The sequence below is a fragment of the Panthera pardus genome, unplaced genomic scaffold, assembly GCF_024362965.1.
Source record: "Panthera pardus isolate Hobbes unplaced genomic scaffold, ASM2436296v1 HiC_scaffold_16, whole genome shotgun sequence".
Classification (NCBI taxonomy): Eukaryota; Metazoa; Chordata; class Mammalia; order Carnivora; family Felidae; genus Panthera; species Panthera pardus.
Window position 1 is genome coordinate 5,076,229 of NW_026526721.1, and position 17,890 is coordinate 5,094,118.

At 42.2% G+C, this 17,890-nt stretch overlaps 1 protein-coding gene across 2 annotated transcripts in view; it reads left to right on the plus strand.

Moving 5' to 3' along the window:
- DSCAM (DS cell adhesion molecule) overlaps nt 1-17,890 on the plus strand; it is a 699,778-nt gene that overhangs the window by 116,782 nt on the left and 565,106 nt on the right. For both annotated transcript variants that reach the window (XM_053903059.1, XM_053903060.1), the window contains exon 2: nt 12,640-12,957. In XM_053903059.1, coding sequence (XP_053759034.1) covers nt 12,640-12,957 — 318 coding nt within the window. The remainder of the gene's footprint in view (nt 1-12,639; nt 12,958-17,890) is intronic.

A 17,890-nucleotide genomic window follows, 5' to 3' on the forward strand; every position in this document is an offset into this window, starting at 1 on the left:
GAAGTAGGCTTATGGAAGTCCTTAGGCCAGAGCAGAATGGAAAATTGAGCGGCCCTGAGCTCGGTAAAGTGATGCTGAACGATGGAAAGTGATGCTAAAGGAAATGATGCTGAACGATGAAATTAACTAAAAAGAATTTTTTTTTTTTTGGTCATTACCCTTCAATGCTTTCACTTAATACTGGAGCTTAAGGTTTCATGTCTGGAATTAGATTTTACAGTTTTCTGTTGGGGTCCCCTTGCAATCTCTGGCTTTAATTTATTTTGTTCTTTAATCACACGACAGGTAATTCAGTTGGCCTCAGTTAATTTCATTTCACCCCTCCCTTTGATAGTGTTATTTTATTGCTTTGCTGTTCTGTGTGTTTCTGGTTCACATTGCTGTGCTTTTGGACACGCCGCTCGTTTTTGTAGTATTTTCTCTCTCTCTCCAAGTCTTTCAATCTTCAGGAAACAGTTCTGTCAGCATCGTTATGAGGCATCATTATTTCCCACTCTTTTTTTCCCGAGGATTTTCTTAATTTCCAGTTCCTCGTATGAGTCTGCAGCCATACTTTTTTCATTAATTTGTTCTATTCTTGTTCCCGCCTTTGTTCGCGCCTTTGTTCCCACGTGTCACCAAATGCCGAGGGGTCCTTTACATCATTTTGGATGATGCACGTGCTGTATTGCTGTGATCGTAATTCCCGGAGTGCCTTCTGCTCCTTCCCAATCACTGGCCGCTTTCATGCCTATGGGAGAACTTGGAGCTTTAAGTGTAAATGCTGGCACATAGCAAACTACATACATACGATTCATTACAGTGTCTGTGCTCTTCTCTAAAAATGTACACTTAACTGCCAGCAGTGTTACTGAGAGTGACAGTCATCCATCGAAAGGGATGGAGAGACTTTATCTCTAAATGAATTCCCTCTACACATATGGAAATACTTCTCTAGAAGGATATTGCGAACAATACAGAGACATTTTCTGAGCAAAAACATTAACATTTTTCTTACTTTTTTCCTCCAGAGATTTGTAAAATACATAGCAAAATTGAACTTTTTTTTTCCTTTTGAAAAATCGGTACAAATATTGGATAAAAAGAACCCTTTTACACATGGTAACTAAATCTCATAAACGTGTTCTTCTTATAATATCTGAGAAGTTCTTTCTCTCAGCTCCTCATTCTTATTGTCCCTTGACATCTATATAATGGAATTTTGATCATAATAGATGATGCGTATGACATACAGATTAAATATTGTTCCTTAAAAAGATTTTTGGGGGCCTCACACAGTATGAAAGTCATAATATTTTTCTTTTTGAACATTTATTTATTCATTCCTAAACAATTGGAGAGCCTCTATTATATACTAGTCAGTACACCAGGGAACGGGAATAAGTTGCATCGCGTATATGTAGTGCCCCTCTTGTGGATTATAATGCGGTGTGGGGTACACACCAAACAACGAAGAAAAGAATTATCAGCGAATCAGGCAGAAGGAAAAGGTGGGACCTCGGGTCTACTCTGAGAGGTGGAAGACCAGGAACACGTTTCTAAGGACTTGATGTATAAGCTGAGATTCAAAGAATGAATCGTATTCAAAGTATGAACAAAAGTATCCCAGCAAAGGGCCCCGGATCTGTGCTGTCCCTTACAAGGGAAGACGCTTGGGGACCCAAGGCAGTGGGAAGTCCAGCGTGGCTGGACTCTAGGGAACCATCAGCGTGAGGTAAGATTGAGTTTTTTCTATGCATAATGTATTACCATCAAAATAAAAGAAGGCGGATCCAATCTCAACAAAAAGCACTGATAGGCCACCCCCCTGGAGGTTAGAGCTGCACAAGAAAGAAATGTTGTTGTGTGCAAATTTATTAGGAGTTGCTGAACTGTTTTCCAAAGTCATTGTATAATTTTACATCCCCACCATCTTATATGAGAGTTTCAGTTGCTCCAAATCCTACGAAAATTTTGTCTTCTTTTTAAATTTTTTATTGAAATTCTAGTTAGTTAACATACAATGTGATAGTCGTTTCAGGTGTACAATATAGTGATTCAACACTTCGATACAACACCCCATGCTCATCACGGTGAGTGTAACCCTTGATCTCCATCACCTATTTCACCCCCCACCCCCCGCACCCCACGTCCCCTTTGGTAACCATCAGTGTGTTCTCTGTAGTTAAGAGTCTGTTTCGTGGTTTGCCCCTCTCTCTTTCTCTTTCTCTCCCCTTTGCTCATTTACCTTGTTTCTTAAATTCCATACATGAGTGAAATCATATGATGTTTGTCTTTCTCTGACTGGCTTATCTCACTTAGTATAATACTCTCTACCTCCGTTTATGTCATTGCAAGTGGCAAGATTTCATTCTTCTTGATGGCTGAGTAATATTCTATTGTGTGATTTGTGTGTGTGTGTGTGTGTGTGTGTGTGTGTGTGTGTGTGTGTGTCTGTGTATCACATCTGCTTTATCCATTCCTAAATCTATAGAAACTTGGGCTGCTTCAGTATCTTATTATAAATAATGCAGCAGTAAACGTCAGGGTGCATGTATCCCTTTGGATTGGTATTTCTGTATTCTTTGGGTAAACACCTCGTAGTGCAGTTGCTGGATTGTAGGGTAATTCTGTTGAGGAACCTCTGTACTCTTTTCCACGGTGGCTGTACCAGTTTGCATTCCTGCAAGCAGTGCTCGAGGGTTCCCCTTTCTCCACCTCCTCTCCAATACCGGTTCTTCCAGCTTTTACTACTTTTTTTTACAGTAGTGGTAACATGGGATTTTCATTTATCCTTTTAATCTACCTGTTTCGTCATATTTTAAAAGGAATTTCTCCTGGATAATGTATAGTTAGGTCTTGATTTTTCATCCAGTCTGACAATTTCTGCCTTTTACTTGGAGTGCTTAGCTATCAATTAATTAATTAATTAATTAATTAATTTTACAGAGAGAGACATGAGCAGGGGTGAGGGGGAGAGGGGGGAGAGAGAGAGAGAGAGAGAGAGAGAGAGAATGGATCCCAAGCAGGCTCCATGCTTAGCATGGAGCCCCATGTGGGGCTTGATCCCATGACCCTGGGATCATGACCTGAGCCAAAATCAAGAGTCGAACACTCAACCAACTGAGCCACCCGGGTGCCCCCGTTTAGCCATTTATATGTGATGTGAACGTCAGTTGTTAAGATTTAAATCTAAGATTTAAATCTTAATCTAAGATTTAAGTCTTGTTACCTGCTTCCTATTTATTCCATCTATTTTCTGTTCTTTTCCTTTTCTTGTCTACTTTTGGATTAGTGGAGTATTTTTTTTAATGATCAAATTTTTTATCTCTAATGGGTTAATATCTAAGTTTTGTTTTGCTTTACCTTTTGTTTTTTTTTTTAAGTGGTTGCTTTAGTGTTTATCATATTGAAACTAACATGGCCTAGTTTCCAATGCTATTCTAGTGCTTCATGTGTGGCAGAAGAAATTATAGCAGTAGATTGTCATTTCCCTCTTCTCACCTGCCTTTGTGCTCTTATCGTCACTCATTTTATCCCTATATATGTTACAAACCCCATGATACATTAGTATCATTTTTGCTGTAAACAGTAAATTGTTTTTTGATTTTTTTTCTATAAATGAGTAAATACATATGTTTTTTTTTTTAAATTTTTACTTACATACTTACTATCTTTTGGCTCTCTTCATTTCTTTTGTGAAGTCATAAATGTCTATCTGGCATTTTCCTTTTCCCAAAAGACTTCCTTTAACATTTCTTACAATTGCTGATCTATTGTCATTGAGTTCTCTTAGCTTATGGATATGTGAAAAATCATTATTATTTTGCCTTCATTTGTGAAAGGGTTTTTTTTTTTTTGGCTGTGTATAGAATTTTATATGGCAGGTCTTTTTTTCTTTATTCTCTTTAAATAATGTTTTAATTTTTTGCTTCACTGTCTTCTGGTTTGCACTGTTTCTGAGAAGTCAGTCATCATGCTTGTCTTTACTCTGTATGTCGTGTGTATTTTACTTAGAAATCTGGCTGCTTTTAGATTTTTCTCTTTATCATCAGCCTTCAGAAATTTATGATGTGTCACGGTGTGATTTTTTTTTTTCATGTTTCTTATGTTTGGGGTTCATTGAATTTATGGGATATTTGCAGTTCTAGGATTCATTAAATGTTGAAAAATTTGGGGGCGCCTGGGTGGCTCAGTCGGTTAAGCGTCCAACTTCAGCTCAGGTCACGATCTCGCGGTCCGTGAGTTTGAGCCTTGCGTCGGGCTCTGGGCTGACGGCTCAGAGCCTGGATGGAGCCTGCTTCCAGTTCTGTGTCTCCCTCTCTCTGTGCCCCTCCCCCATTCATGCTCTGTCTCTCTCTGTCTCAAAAATAAATAAACGTTAAAAAAAATTAAAAAAAAATGTTGAAAAATTTGGATGGTGATTTTTCAAAAAATGTTCTGTCTCACTTTCTCCTTCTGGAACTCCAATTATACATATATTAGGTCATGTGATATGGCCCCTATCTCTCACCGATTTGTTGTTCATGCTCTTTAAGCCTATTTTCCTTTGCTTTTTAATTAATTTAGTTTCTACTGTTCCATCTTTTGGTTCACTGATAGTTTCCTCTGCAAGGCCTACTCTGTTATTCATTTCATTTGCATGTTTTTCATTTCGTGTATCATATTTTTAATCTCCAAAAGTTTCATCTCGGCTATTTGTATAGCCTCCATTTCTTTTCATCAATATGCCCTTGCTTTTCTCTGCTGTCTTGAAAGTGTTGGGAGATTATTTATAATAGCTATTGAATGTTTATGCCTGCTAATTCTGTCATCTGTCATTTCTGTGTCTATTTCTATTGAATCAATTTATTCCTGATAATAGATCACCTTTTCCTGCTTGTGTCCAATTTTTACTGAATACCAGACATTGAAAATCTTACATTATCGATTATTAGATTTTGTTCTTTTCCATTAACTAGTATTGAAATGTGTTTTTTGGGCAGTTAAGCTCCTTGGAATCAATTTTATTCCTTCTGAGATCCATTCTGGGATGCCTTTTAGGCTCTGTTATGATTAATTTGGCCCCCGCTGTTATGCTGATAACACTTCTAAGTCCTTTATCTGATATCTGATATCCCATATGTCAGTTCTTTCCACCCTGGCTGGCAAGAATATGAATTGGTCCTTCCTCCATGTGAATTTCAGAGCTTTTCCACCTGTTGCTCTCTGGTGTCTCTTATCCAGCACTGGCTGTTTCTTCACATACATGCAAACGTCCATACACAGCTAAGGCTGTGTGTAAAGACTCATCCAAGGAAAACTTCTTTGGGTCTCTTGATCTCCCCGTCTGTGCAACTTCCTTCTCTCTGCTTTGTAAATCTGGAAGCTTTGGCCTCCCCACACCTCACATTTGTGCTTCTCAGCTCCAAAGTTCCACCAAGTTCTACTTGGGTTTCCTCCTTTTGGGAGGATCTGGGACCTCTCTCCAGGCAGTAAGCTGGGCACTTGGGGCCCACCTTGTTTGTTTGTTTATTCCCTTGTTTTGTGCGTTACTGTTCTGTATCACCTGAATGTCTACTTGTGAGAGGGCAAATCTGGTTCCTGGCCTTTTGGTTCGTTTGTTTTGTTTTATCATGGATAGAAACAGAATTTTGTATTTAAAAGTTTTATGCCACTGTGAAGTTTTATCCAACTCTTATTCATGAGAACAATTTCACCATTGCTTCAATGCTGGGGAATAGATAGAATAATTGAAATACATTAGCGTTAAATGCATATACCATCTGAGCATATTTTTAGAACCTGACTTGGAATTAGTTTATGGAAGTTTGGAATGCTTTTCAAGTCATTATGAGACCATTCATTTATCTGCTTTCAGATCATCTGATAAAGACGACACTAAATTTCAAAGCATTTATTCAAGCATGAAAACATTTTGTAGTCTCTGAATCAGTGAAGAGTTCTGCTTTCTAGATAATATTTACCTAAGGCTAAGTTATATCCCTTTTCATTTTGGGAGACCTTTACAGAAGCAGTTCATTTTACTAATAAGCACATTCATTGGCATATTCCTGTAGAATCAGTAAACGTATTTCAGTCCGAAATGGCATTTCCATTCAAAATGAATATATCCAATTTGCACATCTAATGGTCTGTTTTGGTTCTCATGTTTTCTGATCTCTCTGTAGCAATTGCCACTGTTGAAAACAACTGCTTGACTTCCTAAAATACTGTCTTTTTCTTTCTAAGGCATCATTCTCTGATTTGGGCTCCTGATTTCATAATTTCCTCTTTATCTTCATGATGGCTTTTTCTTTTTTCATTACTTTAAAAACATTTAACTTCTTTTTTTTCTTAAAAAATTTTTTTTAATCTTTATTTACTTTTGAGAGAGAGAGAGAGAGAGCGAGCCAGGAGGAACAGGGAGCCACAGAATCCGAAGCAGGCGCCAGGCTCTGAGCTGTCGGCACAGAGCCCGACGCGGGGCTCAAACTCACAGACTGCAAGATCATGACCTGAGCCAAAGTCAGACACTTAACTGACTGAGCCGCCCAGGCGACCCCAAAGTATTTAACTTCTTAATAAAGTATGGAATATATACATACAAGTGTACCTATCACAGCGTATAGCTCAGGGAAGTTTTCATTAGCTTAGCGCATCAGTGTACCCAGAACCCAGATCAAGAACATGTATGCAGCTGGCAGCTGGATGCCACCCTGTCCTTTCATTCTCTAGACCCACCCTGACCTGTGATTTCTTTTTTTCTTTTTAATTTTTTAATGTTTATTTATTTTTGAGAGAGAGAGAAAGAGAGACAGAGAGTGAGTGGGGGAGGGGCAGAGAGAGAGGGAGACAGACTCTGAAGCAGGCTCCAGGCTCTGGGCTGGCAGCACAGAGCCCGATATGGGGCTTGAACTCCTGAACCACGAGATCATGATCTGAGCTGAAGTCGGATGCTCAACCGACCGAGCCCCCCAGGAGCCCCAGCTGACCCGTGATTCTTAACATTCTGGATTAGTGTTTCCTATTTTTATGCTTGATATAAATGGAATAATACAGTGTGTACTCTTATTATGTCTGTTTGCTTTGCTTGAGCATTATGGTTGTGAGATTTATATATTTTTTGTAACTATAGATTGTTTATTCTCACGGTTATGTAGTGATTCAGTGTACGGATACATCCTACTTTATTTGCCCGTTTTTCTGTTGGTGGATATTTGAGTGGTTTCCAGCTTGAGACTCTTACAAATGGTGCCGCTAGGGACATCCCAGGGTGTGCTCTTTTGGTGAGGGTATGCATACATTTCTGTTGGATAAACACCTCGCAGGTGAATTGTTGAGTCATAGGGTATGCATATGTTCCGTTTCGGGCGACATCGGTGAACGGTTTTCCACAAAATCTGATTTTATCAGATTCCACCCCCATCTGCACCGTAGGAAGTTCCTATTGCTGTATGTTCTTGAGCCCCTCAATATATATAGTCTGTCGTTCCCACTTTAATCATTCGGAGGGCTGTTTAGTGCTAACTCCTTATGCTTTTAATTTCATTTGTTTGTTGACTAGTTACATTCAGCATTTTCTCATGTGCATATCGGCTATTTATATAATGGCTTCTGTGAAGTGACTCTCCAAGCCTTCTACTTTGTAATTGGATTCTCTTTTTCTTATTGGTTTCTAGGAGTTCGTTGTGTATTTTGCACACCAGTCTTTGGCCCGATATCTTTTGCGCAACTCCCCTTTTGTATATTAACTGTCCCTGAGGACCCGTCTCTTTGTTGGTTTCTTTGAACTTTTATTTTATTTTATTTCGAAAATTTTCATTCCAGTGTAGTTGACGTACGGTGTTCTCTCAGTTTCAGGTGTACAATACAGTGATTCGACACTTCTCTGTACGAATTACTCAGTGCTCATCAAGATAAGTGTACTTTTCAATCCCCTTTGCCTATTTTATGCCCCCCCTCCCCGCCCCGCCCCACCCCGTCTCTGGTTTTTGTATCTCCTTGTTCGTTCCACTCTCCTTGGTATGTCTCAGCCAGCGGTGAGCTTCGGTTTCCTGGACTATGGCTTCTCTTGCCGGGTCTTAGAGCCCTATTCCCACCTCACTACTGAGTGGCCCAAGGGCAGTGCCCCCTTGGCCTCAGTAAAACTGACATTGTTGTTTTCTCCGCCCACCTCCGTTCTGCCTTGTATGTTCTCTATTTTTGTTCATGGTGCAACACGCGACCAGGCATATGAGCTGTTGAATTCTGACCATAATGACTTTTTCCTCTTCCTCTTTCACGTTCCTTTCATGGCCCTGCCCACAAATTCTGGCGGGGTCACATCAAGACACATTCATATAGGCTTTCTCCTCCCTTCACCCCACCCATGACCACGCAGGTCTAGGCCACCCCCGCCGCAGCCTGGTTGGACTTCCAGCCTCCGCTCCTCGTAAGCCCAGTGTTAACTTTCTAAGACGACAATTTGGAAAATGGCTTGCCCCGCATCAAAACGTTCACTGTTTCTCTGTTTTTGTTTAAACAGCTTTCTTGAGATGTAATTCACATGCAATGAAATTTACCCATTTGTATAATTCAGTGGTTTTTAGTCAGCTTGCAGATATGTACAAGCTTCATCAAAGTCGAGTTTAAACCTTTTGAATGACCTCACAAAGAGCCCCTGCATCCCGAGGTTACCACCCTATTACCCCACACCCTCACCGCTAGCTCTAAGGAAACCACTCCCTTCTTTCTGTCCTTGTAGAGTTCTCTCTTTCGGAGACTTCATGTGCTGTAATTATAGAGTACGTGGCCCTTTGTGATTGGCTTTTTTCACTTAGCATAATGTCGTCAGGGCTCATCCATGTCTGTATCAGGTGTCAGTATTTCATTTCTTGCCATTACTGGAGAAACTTCCACTGAATGGACGTACCAGATCTTGCTTATCTGTTCTTCGGTTGATGGACGCGCTGGTTGTTCCCACACCTGGCTATTATAAATAATGCTGCTCTAAACACCTGTGCACAAGTTTTTGCAGGGACACGTGTATCCATTTCTCTTGGGTATATGCCTATGGATGGGACTTCCTGTGGCCTGCAGAATTAAGCATATGCTTTTTAGCATGAGATCTGATATCACTTAGGATCTAGACTTTATAACAAGTATCTGAAATGGAAGCTTCCTGAGATCACCCTCCAAGCCTTGGTTGTAGTGTCCCCGGGCCTTAGCACAGTGCTAGGCCAGTAGGAGGTGATGGGTCAGTGTGTTCAGAGTGAGTGAGTCTGAAGACTCTCAAGTTCCCTCGCTCACGTTGTGCATCACTCTTATTTCTGTCCTGAAGTTCCGATTATCCGGGATCTTCTCGCTTCTCTCCTGCCTGTGATTGACTCCGTGTCCTAACTTGTTTATGCCCCCTGCCTAGAATTTCCCTTCCGTTTCTCTTCTTGAGAGTTGGCCTCATCTTCCCCAGGTTGGGGTAGTCTCTCTCATGGATGCATCCGTAGCATTTCGTGAGTAGTTCTGCCACAGCGCTCAGCAAAGAATTTTCATCTGTCTCTTTACTGACCATGGTACCCCCTGGACGAACGAGCGATTGTTTCTTTCATGTCTCTTCACCTCGCCAGATCTGAATTTTCAAGAAAGCAATGTAGACTTATTTTTTTCTTTTTAGTGTAACATTCTTCTTTCTGTTGTCACTGGAGCCCTGCTTATGCCATCTGTTATAACGTGATAAAACGTGGAGAAATCTGTACATGAAAGAACAATCCTCCAAAGCCCCTTCCTTCGCATCCTTGGTGTCCGTACCCCGGGATTTTATATGCTGAATGTTGGAGCGAGAGTATGCCAAATGTTTTGTTTAGCTTTCTGTTATTAAACTGCAGTTGGTTTCTGGGAAGTTTCACACGCACGTAATTCACAGCGAGATCGCCTGTGCCCTTACTGAAGGGAGCAAATGTTGCTGTATTTAAAGTACGTGCAGCATGCTATAAAATGAAGTACTATTATTTAAGCAGATGGATGGTCCCTTAGATGGAAGAAACAGAAGCTGCTGGAATGTAGTTTGGGTTTTCTTTTGCCTGTGGCCATATGATGTGTATCTTAGAGAATGAGTTTATGTTACGTTATTAAACCCAGTGGTGTGAAATACAAAGACTAAAGTGAAATACCTTAAAAATGTAAGGAGAAGTGACAGTAATCCCCCGTGGGTCACTTACCTCCTTAACTATACTAGGATTAAACATTTATTTTGCGTTTTTTCTTGCAGGCATTTGAATAATTTCACATTTATATATGAAATATTTCTCACATACATTCCTGTGTTCAAAGACTATTCTTAACAAGGCTAACTTTTGTGAGACAGGAGAACGAATTCAAATATGACTGAATTTTATTTAGTTCAAATTACCTAAATCCAGTTGACAGAAGAGTAATGTGGGAACAAAAAAGAATCTGGTGGAATTAATTAGCCTCAGAGAGTGACAGTTTCCTCCCTCCTAACAACGTGTTTGGGGTGATGTCAGTTTCCTAGAAAGCTCAAATGTAAAATCACCGTGCTACTCTCAGCATTTTTATTTGAGTTGAAAGCTGTAATGTTTAACTATTAACTGTGCTTCCGATCTGAGCCAATTTCTTAGTTAGCAATAATTTTCATATTCTGATTTATGGAGCATTGCTAAAGATTTTAGTTATGGTTGGGAGAGAAAGCCATCAAAGTTACTACTTGATGAACACCCCCCCTCCCCGCCCTTGCCTGTCTTCTCTTTGAGTGAGTCTGTCACTTTTACAAAGTGGCTTTTTCTCCACCATCTTCTGGCGTGGTGGTGTTTCCTCCATGGTGTCCCCTCTTTTCTCAGCTCAGAAGTAGTCAGCACTGGTTCCAGTGGGCAAGCTGGTGGACACTTCTGCTGAGACAGATCAGCAGGAAGCGGGTGGATGTTCAGATGAGATACCTGGGGGTTGCTGACTGTCCTAAACACAGCTTCTCCGGGATTTGGCTTTACAGAGGAAAGGCAGCCATATGCTGAAAGTAAATCTTCATCAGAAAGACCGAATCTGGCCTCTGTGAGCTCCTAGCCCTGAATCCACGGTCAAGTGACAAAATCCCCACCTCTTCTTCCGTAAAGTGGAGCCTGTGCTCTCCTGGCAGAGCTCCTGTTCACAAGACTAAAAGAACACCTTGAGGATCACAGCATTGCCTGGGATGGTATAGGCGCTCAGTAAATGATATTCTCATCTCTGCCCAGTGAGACTAATTCCAGGCGTCGAGGGTGTCTTTTCTCGCGTGAATATGTGACTAAGAGTGCGTTTGTTTTTAGAAAGTCACATAGAAGCACAAATGTCTGCGAGGTAGGTCTTCACAGCGTTTTAAAACCTTTGGTTAATTTTTGGATTCTAGAAGTTGTTCCCTTTGTTCATGGAAGTGACACTCGGTGACTACTGGTTACCGAGTGCAACATAGGCACTCAGTAAATGAATTAAAAAGCCAACTATGTGTGAAGAGGTTTGCAGATATCTTACTCGTAGCAATGAAAATAGTTTAAATAACTAAGATCAGGAAAACAGTTCAGAGAATCATGTTATATAAAATCTGCATCCACTATTTACTTGGAAGGTCTGTATAGAAATATGGAATCTTGTATATGAAACGGCGTTAAGAGAATGAAGCATAGCCTATAACAATGGCATGGTTTATGTATTCGCATTATTACATAGAATTATCGTAGAGGTGCATACGGCACGTGGGCAGATGGACCAGAAGAGGAAGCTGCCACGGGCCGGTGGGATTGAATGATACAGCTGTCAAAGTTCTCATTATCACCGCTGCCCATTTTTGAGTAAAAAATGCCCTGTTGAGGGGCGCCTGGGTGGCTCAGTCGGTTAAACGTCCGACTTCGGCTCAGGTCACGATCTCGCAGCTCGTGAGTTCGAGCCCCGCGTCGGGCTCTGTGCTGACCGCTCGGAGCCTGGAGCCTCCTTCGGATTCTGTGTGTGTCTCTCTCTCCCCCTCCCCGGCTCATGCTCTGTCACTCTCTCCCTGTCAAAAATAAATAAACATTAAAAAAAATAAAAACAAATACACCATTGCTTTGATGCTATTTGTAGAAAATCAGTTGTGCTTTTCAAAAAAACGTTTTACATACAAACGTAGATTTTCATTTGTAAAAATTGTGACTAATTTCGTTCGAGAATATGGCTCAGTGTGCCTCCCACCCAGAGCAATTTAGCCCTAGCAACTGGATCCAGTCCTTCATCCTTTTAGCTTGTGCTTATCAAGCACCTGCTGGCTGCCAGGCTCTGCACTCTAGGTGACAGGGTGAGCGAATCATGACACTTTTCTCAGGGGTCTTACGTTCTAGAGGGGGAGACAAACAATAGAGGAATACGAAACACAGAGCATGATTCCCAGTAGTGGTCATTCCTGTGGAGACAGAGCAGGGCGTGGGGAACGGGCTGGTAAGTAACCTGTCACAAGTTAAGGTCCAGGGTAACTTCGCAGTTTGTGTACAGAGTGTGTGAGATGAGTTGACGCCTTATTTGTTCGTACCGGCCTCTGTGTCCACAGTGGAGCAATTTTGAATGGTTTCGTTGTAGTCAAACCTGGCGATTGTTTATCAGAACAACCTTCTGAGGCCAGGCTGACTGAAGGCCAAGTTCAGAGCGTGCACCTCCCTGACCAATTCTTGTGTTGTCTTCTTGTAGTTTTCAGTGAGGACCTTCACTCCAGCCTCTACTTTGTCAATGCATCTCTGCAAGAGGTAGTGTTTGCGAGCACCACGGGGACCCTGGTGCCCTGCCCCGCTGCAGGCATCCCTCCTGTGTCTCTCAGATGGTACCTAGCAACGGGCGAGGAGATCTACGATGTCCCCGGGATCCGCCACGTCCACCCCAACGGCACTCTCCAAATTTTCCCCTTCCCTCCTTCAAGCTTTAGTACCTTAATCCATGATAATACTTACTATTGCACAGCTGAAAATCCTTCAGGGAAAATTAGAAGTCAGGATGTCCACATCAAGGCTGGTGAGTACGTTTCCTCTGCTTTGTTCCTTCTGTGCCTGCTTTGGGGGGGTTGGGGGAGGTGGGCGTTGGCGAACAGTAAACCATCATTAGCTGAGGACCAATGAAAAAAACCCTGTGGTCGGATCATTCGGCACTCCTGACAGCTTCTTCGAGACGTCAGAGCATCCCTTGACGGGCTTTCAAAATGCCTTGTGTCGCTGGAGCTAAGACGTGGAATTAGCGATAGCAAGTGGGTGAAGTTCAAGCTGCAGACATATTGTGTTTTGACTGATTGATGCTCTGACTCGGACTTTCAGTGTCTCAAGTCCACTGTGTTTGCTTCCTGCCCTGTCTCTGCTCTTTCCTCCCCTAGAGGCAGGCAGTGTGGGGGCGGGGAGGAAAAGGGGAGAGGGGAGGGACACAGAGCTGAAGTGGAACAAAACTTTGGCATATATATACACACACCCATATATGTATACACATATATACCCATATATATATATATATATACCCATATATATATACCCATATATATATATATATATACACACCCAAGTGGTCTCCAGCAGAGAACCCGAGGTGGGGCTTGAACTCACGAGCCGTGAGATCACAATCTGAGCCGAACTCAGATGCTTAACCCACTGAGCCGCCCAGATGCCCCAATTTCTATAAGTCAGCCAAGGAATACAGTCTGAGATCCACAGACATAAAAAAGTTACACATACAGGACACATTGTGTCATTTTACAGATTGAACAAAGCCCCGAAAAACTAACGCACAGCTAGATTCTAGTTAGCAAACAGCATTTTAGGTTTTTTTAAGCTTCACCCTACAAATACTACAGGAGACTGACACAATACAAGGTCAGGGCAAAGAGAAGGTGGCTCTGATTGTTATCTTAGGCCCCAGGTAGCTGGGGGAGCCTGGTTATAATTTCTGTGGCAAGTAAGGAGATGCTTCTTGAAGGCTTTGCAACATGAGCAAATTATGAGATGTTTCTGGATTCCTGCATATGATCTCTTTGATGTAAGCAATCAAACGTTAGACTACAGTTCATTCTGCTAGTGACTCATTTTCCCAACTCTGTTTTGATCTCTGTGACACGCTCACGAATCCCAGCACCTGAGCAAGAACGTACTCGAGAAAGGAAGAAAAAGACGGGCTTTAATCAGCAGATATGAAAAGCTGATACCCCGAATAATTAAAATAAAGCAAATGCAATTTGTAGGGAGACCTCTAAACCTGACAGTCAGGAGGACATAGGGAGTGCCTTTCACTTGACAGGCTGACAGTGTTCATGATGTGTTACAGAAACATATTTAGAGCCTACAAAGCGCCACTTACAGAAGAACCTGGGACTTCAAACAGCTGTACTTGTGTGTGTGTGTTAATGCGCTGTTTCTGTCTTGGGTTTCTTGTCAGATAAGGAATTAAGTGCTTACTCCTGTCTAACTGCCGTTTTTGAAATTCGTCATGGAATCGATTGCTTTTGCGTGCCACTGAATGTGTCAGGGGGGTGGAAATCGCATCGCCTTGTCTGGTGGCTGTTCCTTCCACTTCTGCAGAAGTACGTTCTTGCTGTTCACGTGCGCGTATTCCCGACATCGAATCGTACTGAGTACACGTGCGGCAGACAGACGTGTGTTTGCTGCCTCGGTGTGGACTCACGAGATGGACAGGCACGCTGCCCAAATGCAATTTATTTTCCCATTTGACTTTCCTTCTTGTTGTGAAGACATTATGACTGTAATGGTCTTTTAGCTTTTTTTATTGGATGCTTGAAAATCTGGTTTCCCCATTTTTATGTAGATGCTCGTGTAGAACCGGATGGCCGTTTGCAAGAGCAGGTGGTGGGTGACCGGTGACGCTACCCAGTGACAGGTATAGGGTAGAGTTGAGCAGAATGGGGGCTGGCCCCCCGGGTGGTGCCTCATCTCAGGTCTGCGTGCCTCAGTGTCCCTCTGGATTGGGGCTGGGATTTTCGTGGAGTAATCCTTTAGGTAAAATGGCCTCATAATCCCTCCTTTGGTGGTTCAGGGAATTCTCATTCTTGACGTTTTTCAGTGACTTTGACTTAGGTGTTGGTGTCACCAAAGCGGGATGGTTCCTCTGTCATGTTGCAGGAGTTTTTACGTCAGTACCCAGGATTCACAGTCTCGCTGCTTAGAAGAATGAAGTGGACACAAAATGAGCTCCAGGCAGAAGTTTATTAGACTGTAAGATTGAAAAGTAAGAAAAATAGGAAAGCTCTCTTTACAGAGAGGGGCCCTTTGAAAGTGAATGCCCCAGGACCACAGGCAAGGATCCTTGTCGTAGAAGGTTCTGGTCAGCCCTCCCCCCTCCCTTTCCCCTCGGTCCCTCTCAGGTCCCACCCTTATGGGCCTCATGGCTCTAGGTGCTGGGGTGTCTGTTCCTGATTGGCTCTCATTGTACGAGGGGTGGTCTATGGCCATACTTAGGTCTTTTGTCACACATTCCTGAGAGAAACCTGAGGGGGAGTAGGTGGGTCTGTTACATTCGTAAGAGGAACCTTACGCCTGGGTGGGGGAGGGGGGTTTCTGTGGTCAGATACTCCCAGCATTGTTCCAAAATAGGACTCCCCCCCCCCCCCCACCTCAGGTCCTAATCCTTCCCTCTGGGCCTGTTTTATCATACCTTTTCCTATCATAATGTCACATGAATCTGCAAGGCTGGTCACCTTGCACATAAAGACCTTCTTCCCCTTTCTGTTCCAAGGACAGGATGCAGAATGCAGCTGTACTTCCCCTGGCCCCCCCCCCCCCCAGCCCCTAGCAAATAGGGGCCCATACTGCCCCTAGCAGTATGACCTTGGGCAAGTACAAAGAAATTCTAGTGGTTGTTTCCTCCTTCATTGACTGTGGCTGGGGCTCGAACCCAAAGCTGTGAGATCGTGACCGGAGCCGAAGTCGGAAGCCCAACCCACTGAGCCACCCAGGCGCCCCTCCCCCAGCCCAGTTTTAGTAAAACTCGTACTCAGTCCTCCCTTCCCTTTGACATCTGGCCACTCATAGTTCTGATCAAGTTCCTCATTCTTACTTTGATGTGTGAGTCTGTCCTACCTTTGGCCTTGATGTATCCTCTTGGTAAATCTTCCTCCTGCTGAGACCCGCACTCTGCCCTTTGGCTAGAAAACCCCACTTCTCCTCGCTCTATTTGGAGTTGAGAAAAATTTCTCTCCGAGCCTGCTGGAATAGTCGTGTGTCCTATTACAACAGTCTTGAATAAAGTCTTCCTTTACATTTTAACAAGCATCAGAATAATTACAATTTTTTTCTTTAACAATAAACAAACTATGGTGAATCTATACAATGGAATACTATTAAGCAATGTAAAGAAACAAGCTACCAAGTTTTGAAAAGACAGGGAAGAACCTTAAATGCATCTCACTAAGTGAAAGAAGCCAGTCTGAAAAGGTTATAAACTGTGTGATTCCCACTCATACACATTCTGGAAAGGGTGAAACTATAGAGACAATAAAAAGATCAGTGGCTTCCAGGGGCTCCAGGGGAGGAAAGGAGGGACGGATAAGTGGATAACAGGACATTTTTAAGGCAGTGATGCCTCCATTCTGGATGATACCTTAATGGTGGATACATGGCATTCTTTTTTTTTTTTTAATATTTATTTATTTTGAGAGAGAGAAGAGAGAGAGAGAGTGTGCAAGTGTGAGTGGGGGAGGGGCAGAGAGAGAAAGGGAGAGAACATCCCAGGCAGGCTCCCTACTGTCAGCACAGAGCCCAGTGTGGGGCTCGAACTCACGAGAGCCGTGAGATCATGACCTGAGCCAAAATCAAGAGTCAGACACTTAACTGACTGAGCTACCTAAGCGCCCCTGCATGACATTCTTCATGGAACTGCACAGCATGGAAAGAACCTTCATGTAAACTATGAGCTTTAGTTAATAACAATGTATAAATACTACTCATGAATTGTAACAAATGTATATAACACTAATGAACTAATGCAACTTGATAACCATGAGAGGGACTGCAGGGGTGGGGTGAAGAGAGTGCATGGGAACACTCTGTACTTTCTGTGGAAGTTTTCTATAAACCTACAAATGGCTCTAAAAAATAAAATCTATTCCAAAAGAAGTGAAAACATTATTTCGGGGAGCTTGGTATACAAACACAGTCCCCAAAGGAATGGATGGGAAAACAAACAGACAAAATAGATGAAGAGTGGAAATACTGGCTAAATTTTTTCAAATTTGATAAAAACCATAAACTTGAAGATCCAAGGAGCTCAACAAACCCCAAGCACAAGGTACACGAAGAAAATTCCACCGAGGCCCATCAGAATCAAATTTCTCAGGACCAGTCTAAAGACAAAATGTTAGAAACGGCCAGAGGAAAAAGACACGTTACACAGGGAAGAATAAAAACGGGAACAGCAGCAGATTTCCCTTCAGAATCAATGTGAGAAGACAGAGAAGCAACACCTTTAAAGTACTGAAAGGAAGTGTAATTTGTAAATCTAGAAATCTATGCCCACTAGAAGTATTTTTCAAAAATAAAGGTGAAATAAAGGCTTTTTTTTTTTTTTTTGGACACACGAAAGCTGGAAGAATTTAGCAGCAGCTGACCTGCGCTTGTAGAAATCTTAAAGGAAGTTCTACCATCATAAGATAAATGGCTCCTGATGGGTTCTTGGATCTGCTGGAAGGGAAGAAGAATGACAATGGTAGCTATATGGGTAAAGAAATTACGTTTTTCTAGAATTAGAGTATAACCGACATGCAATATCCTATTAGTTTTCAGATGTACCGCATAGTGATTTGATATTTTTACACATTAAAAGATGATCTTCCTGGTAAGTCTAGTTACCACCCATCACCACAAAACGTTATTACAATATTACTGAGTCTGTTCCCTGTGCTTTACATTATATTCCCGTGACTTATTTATTTTATAACTGGAGGTTTGTACCTCCT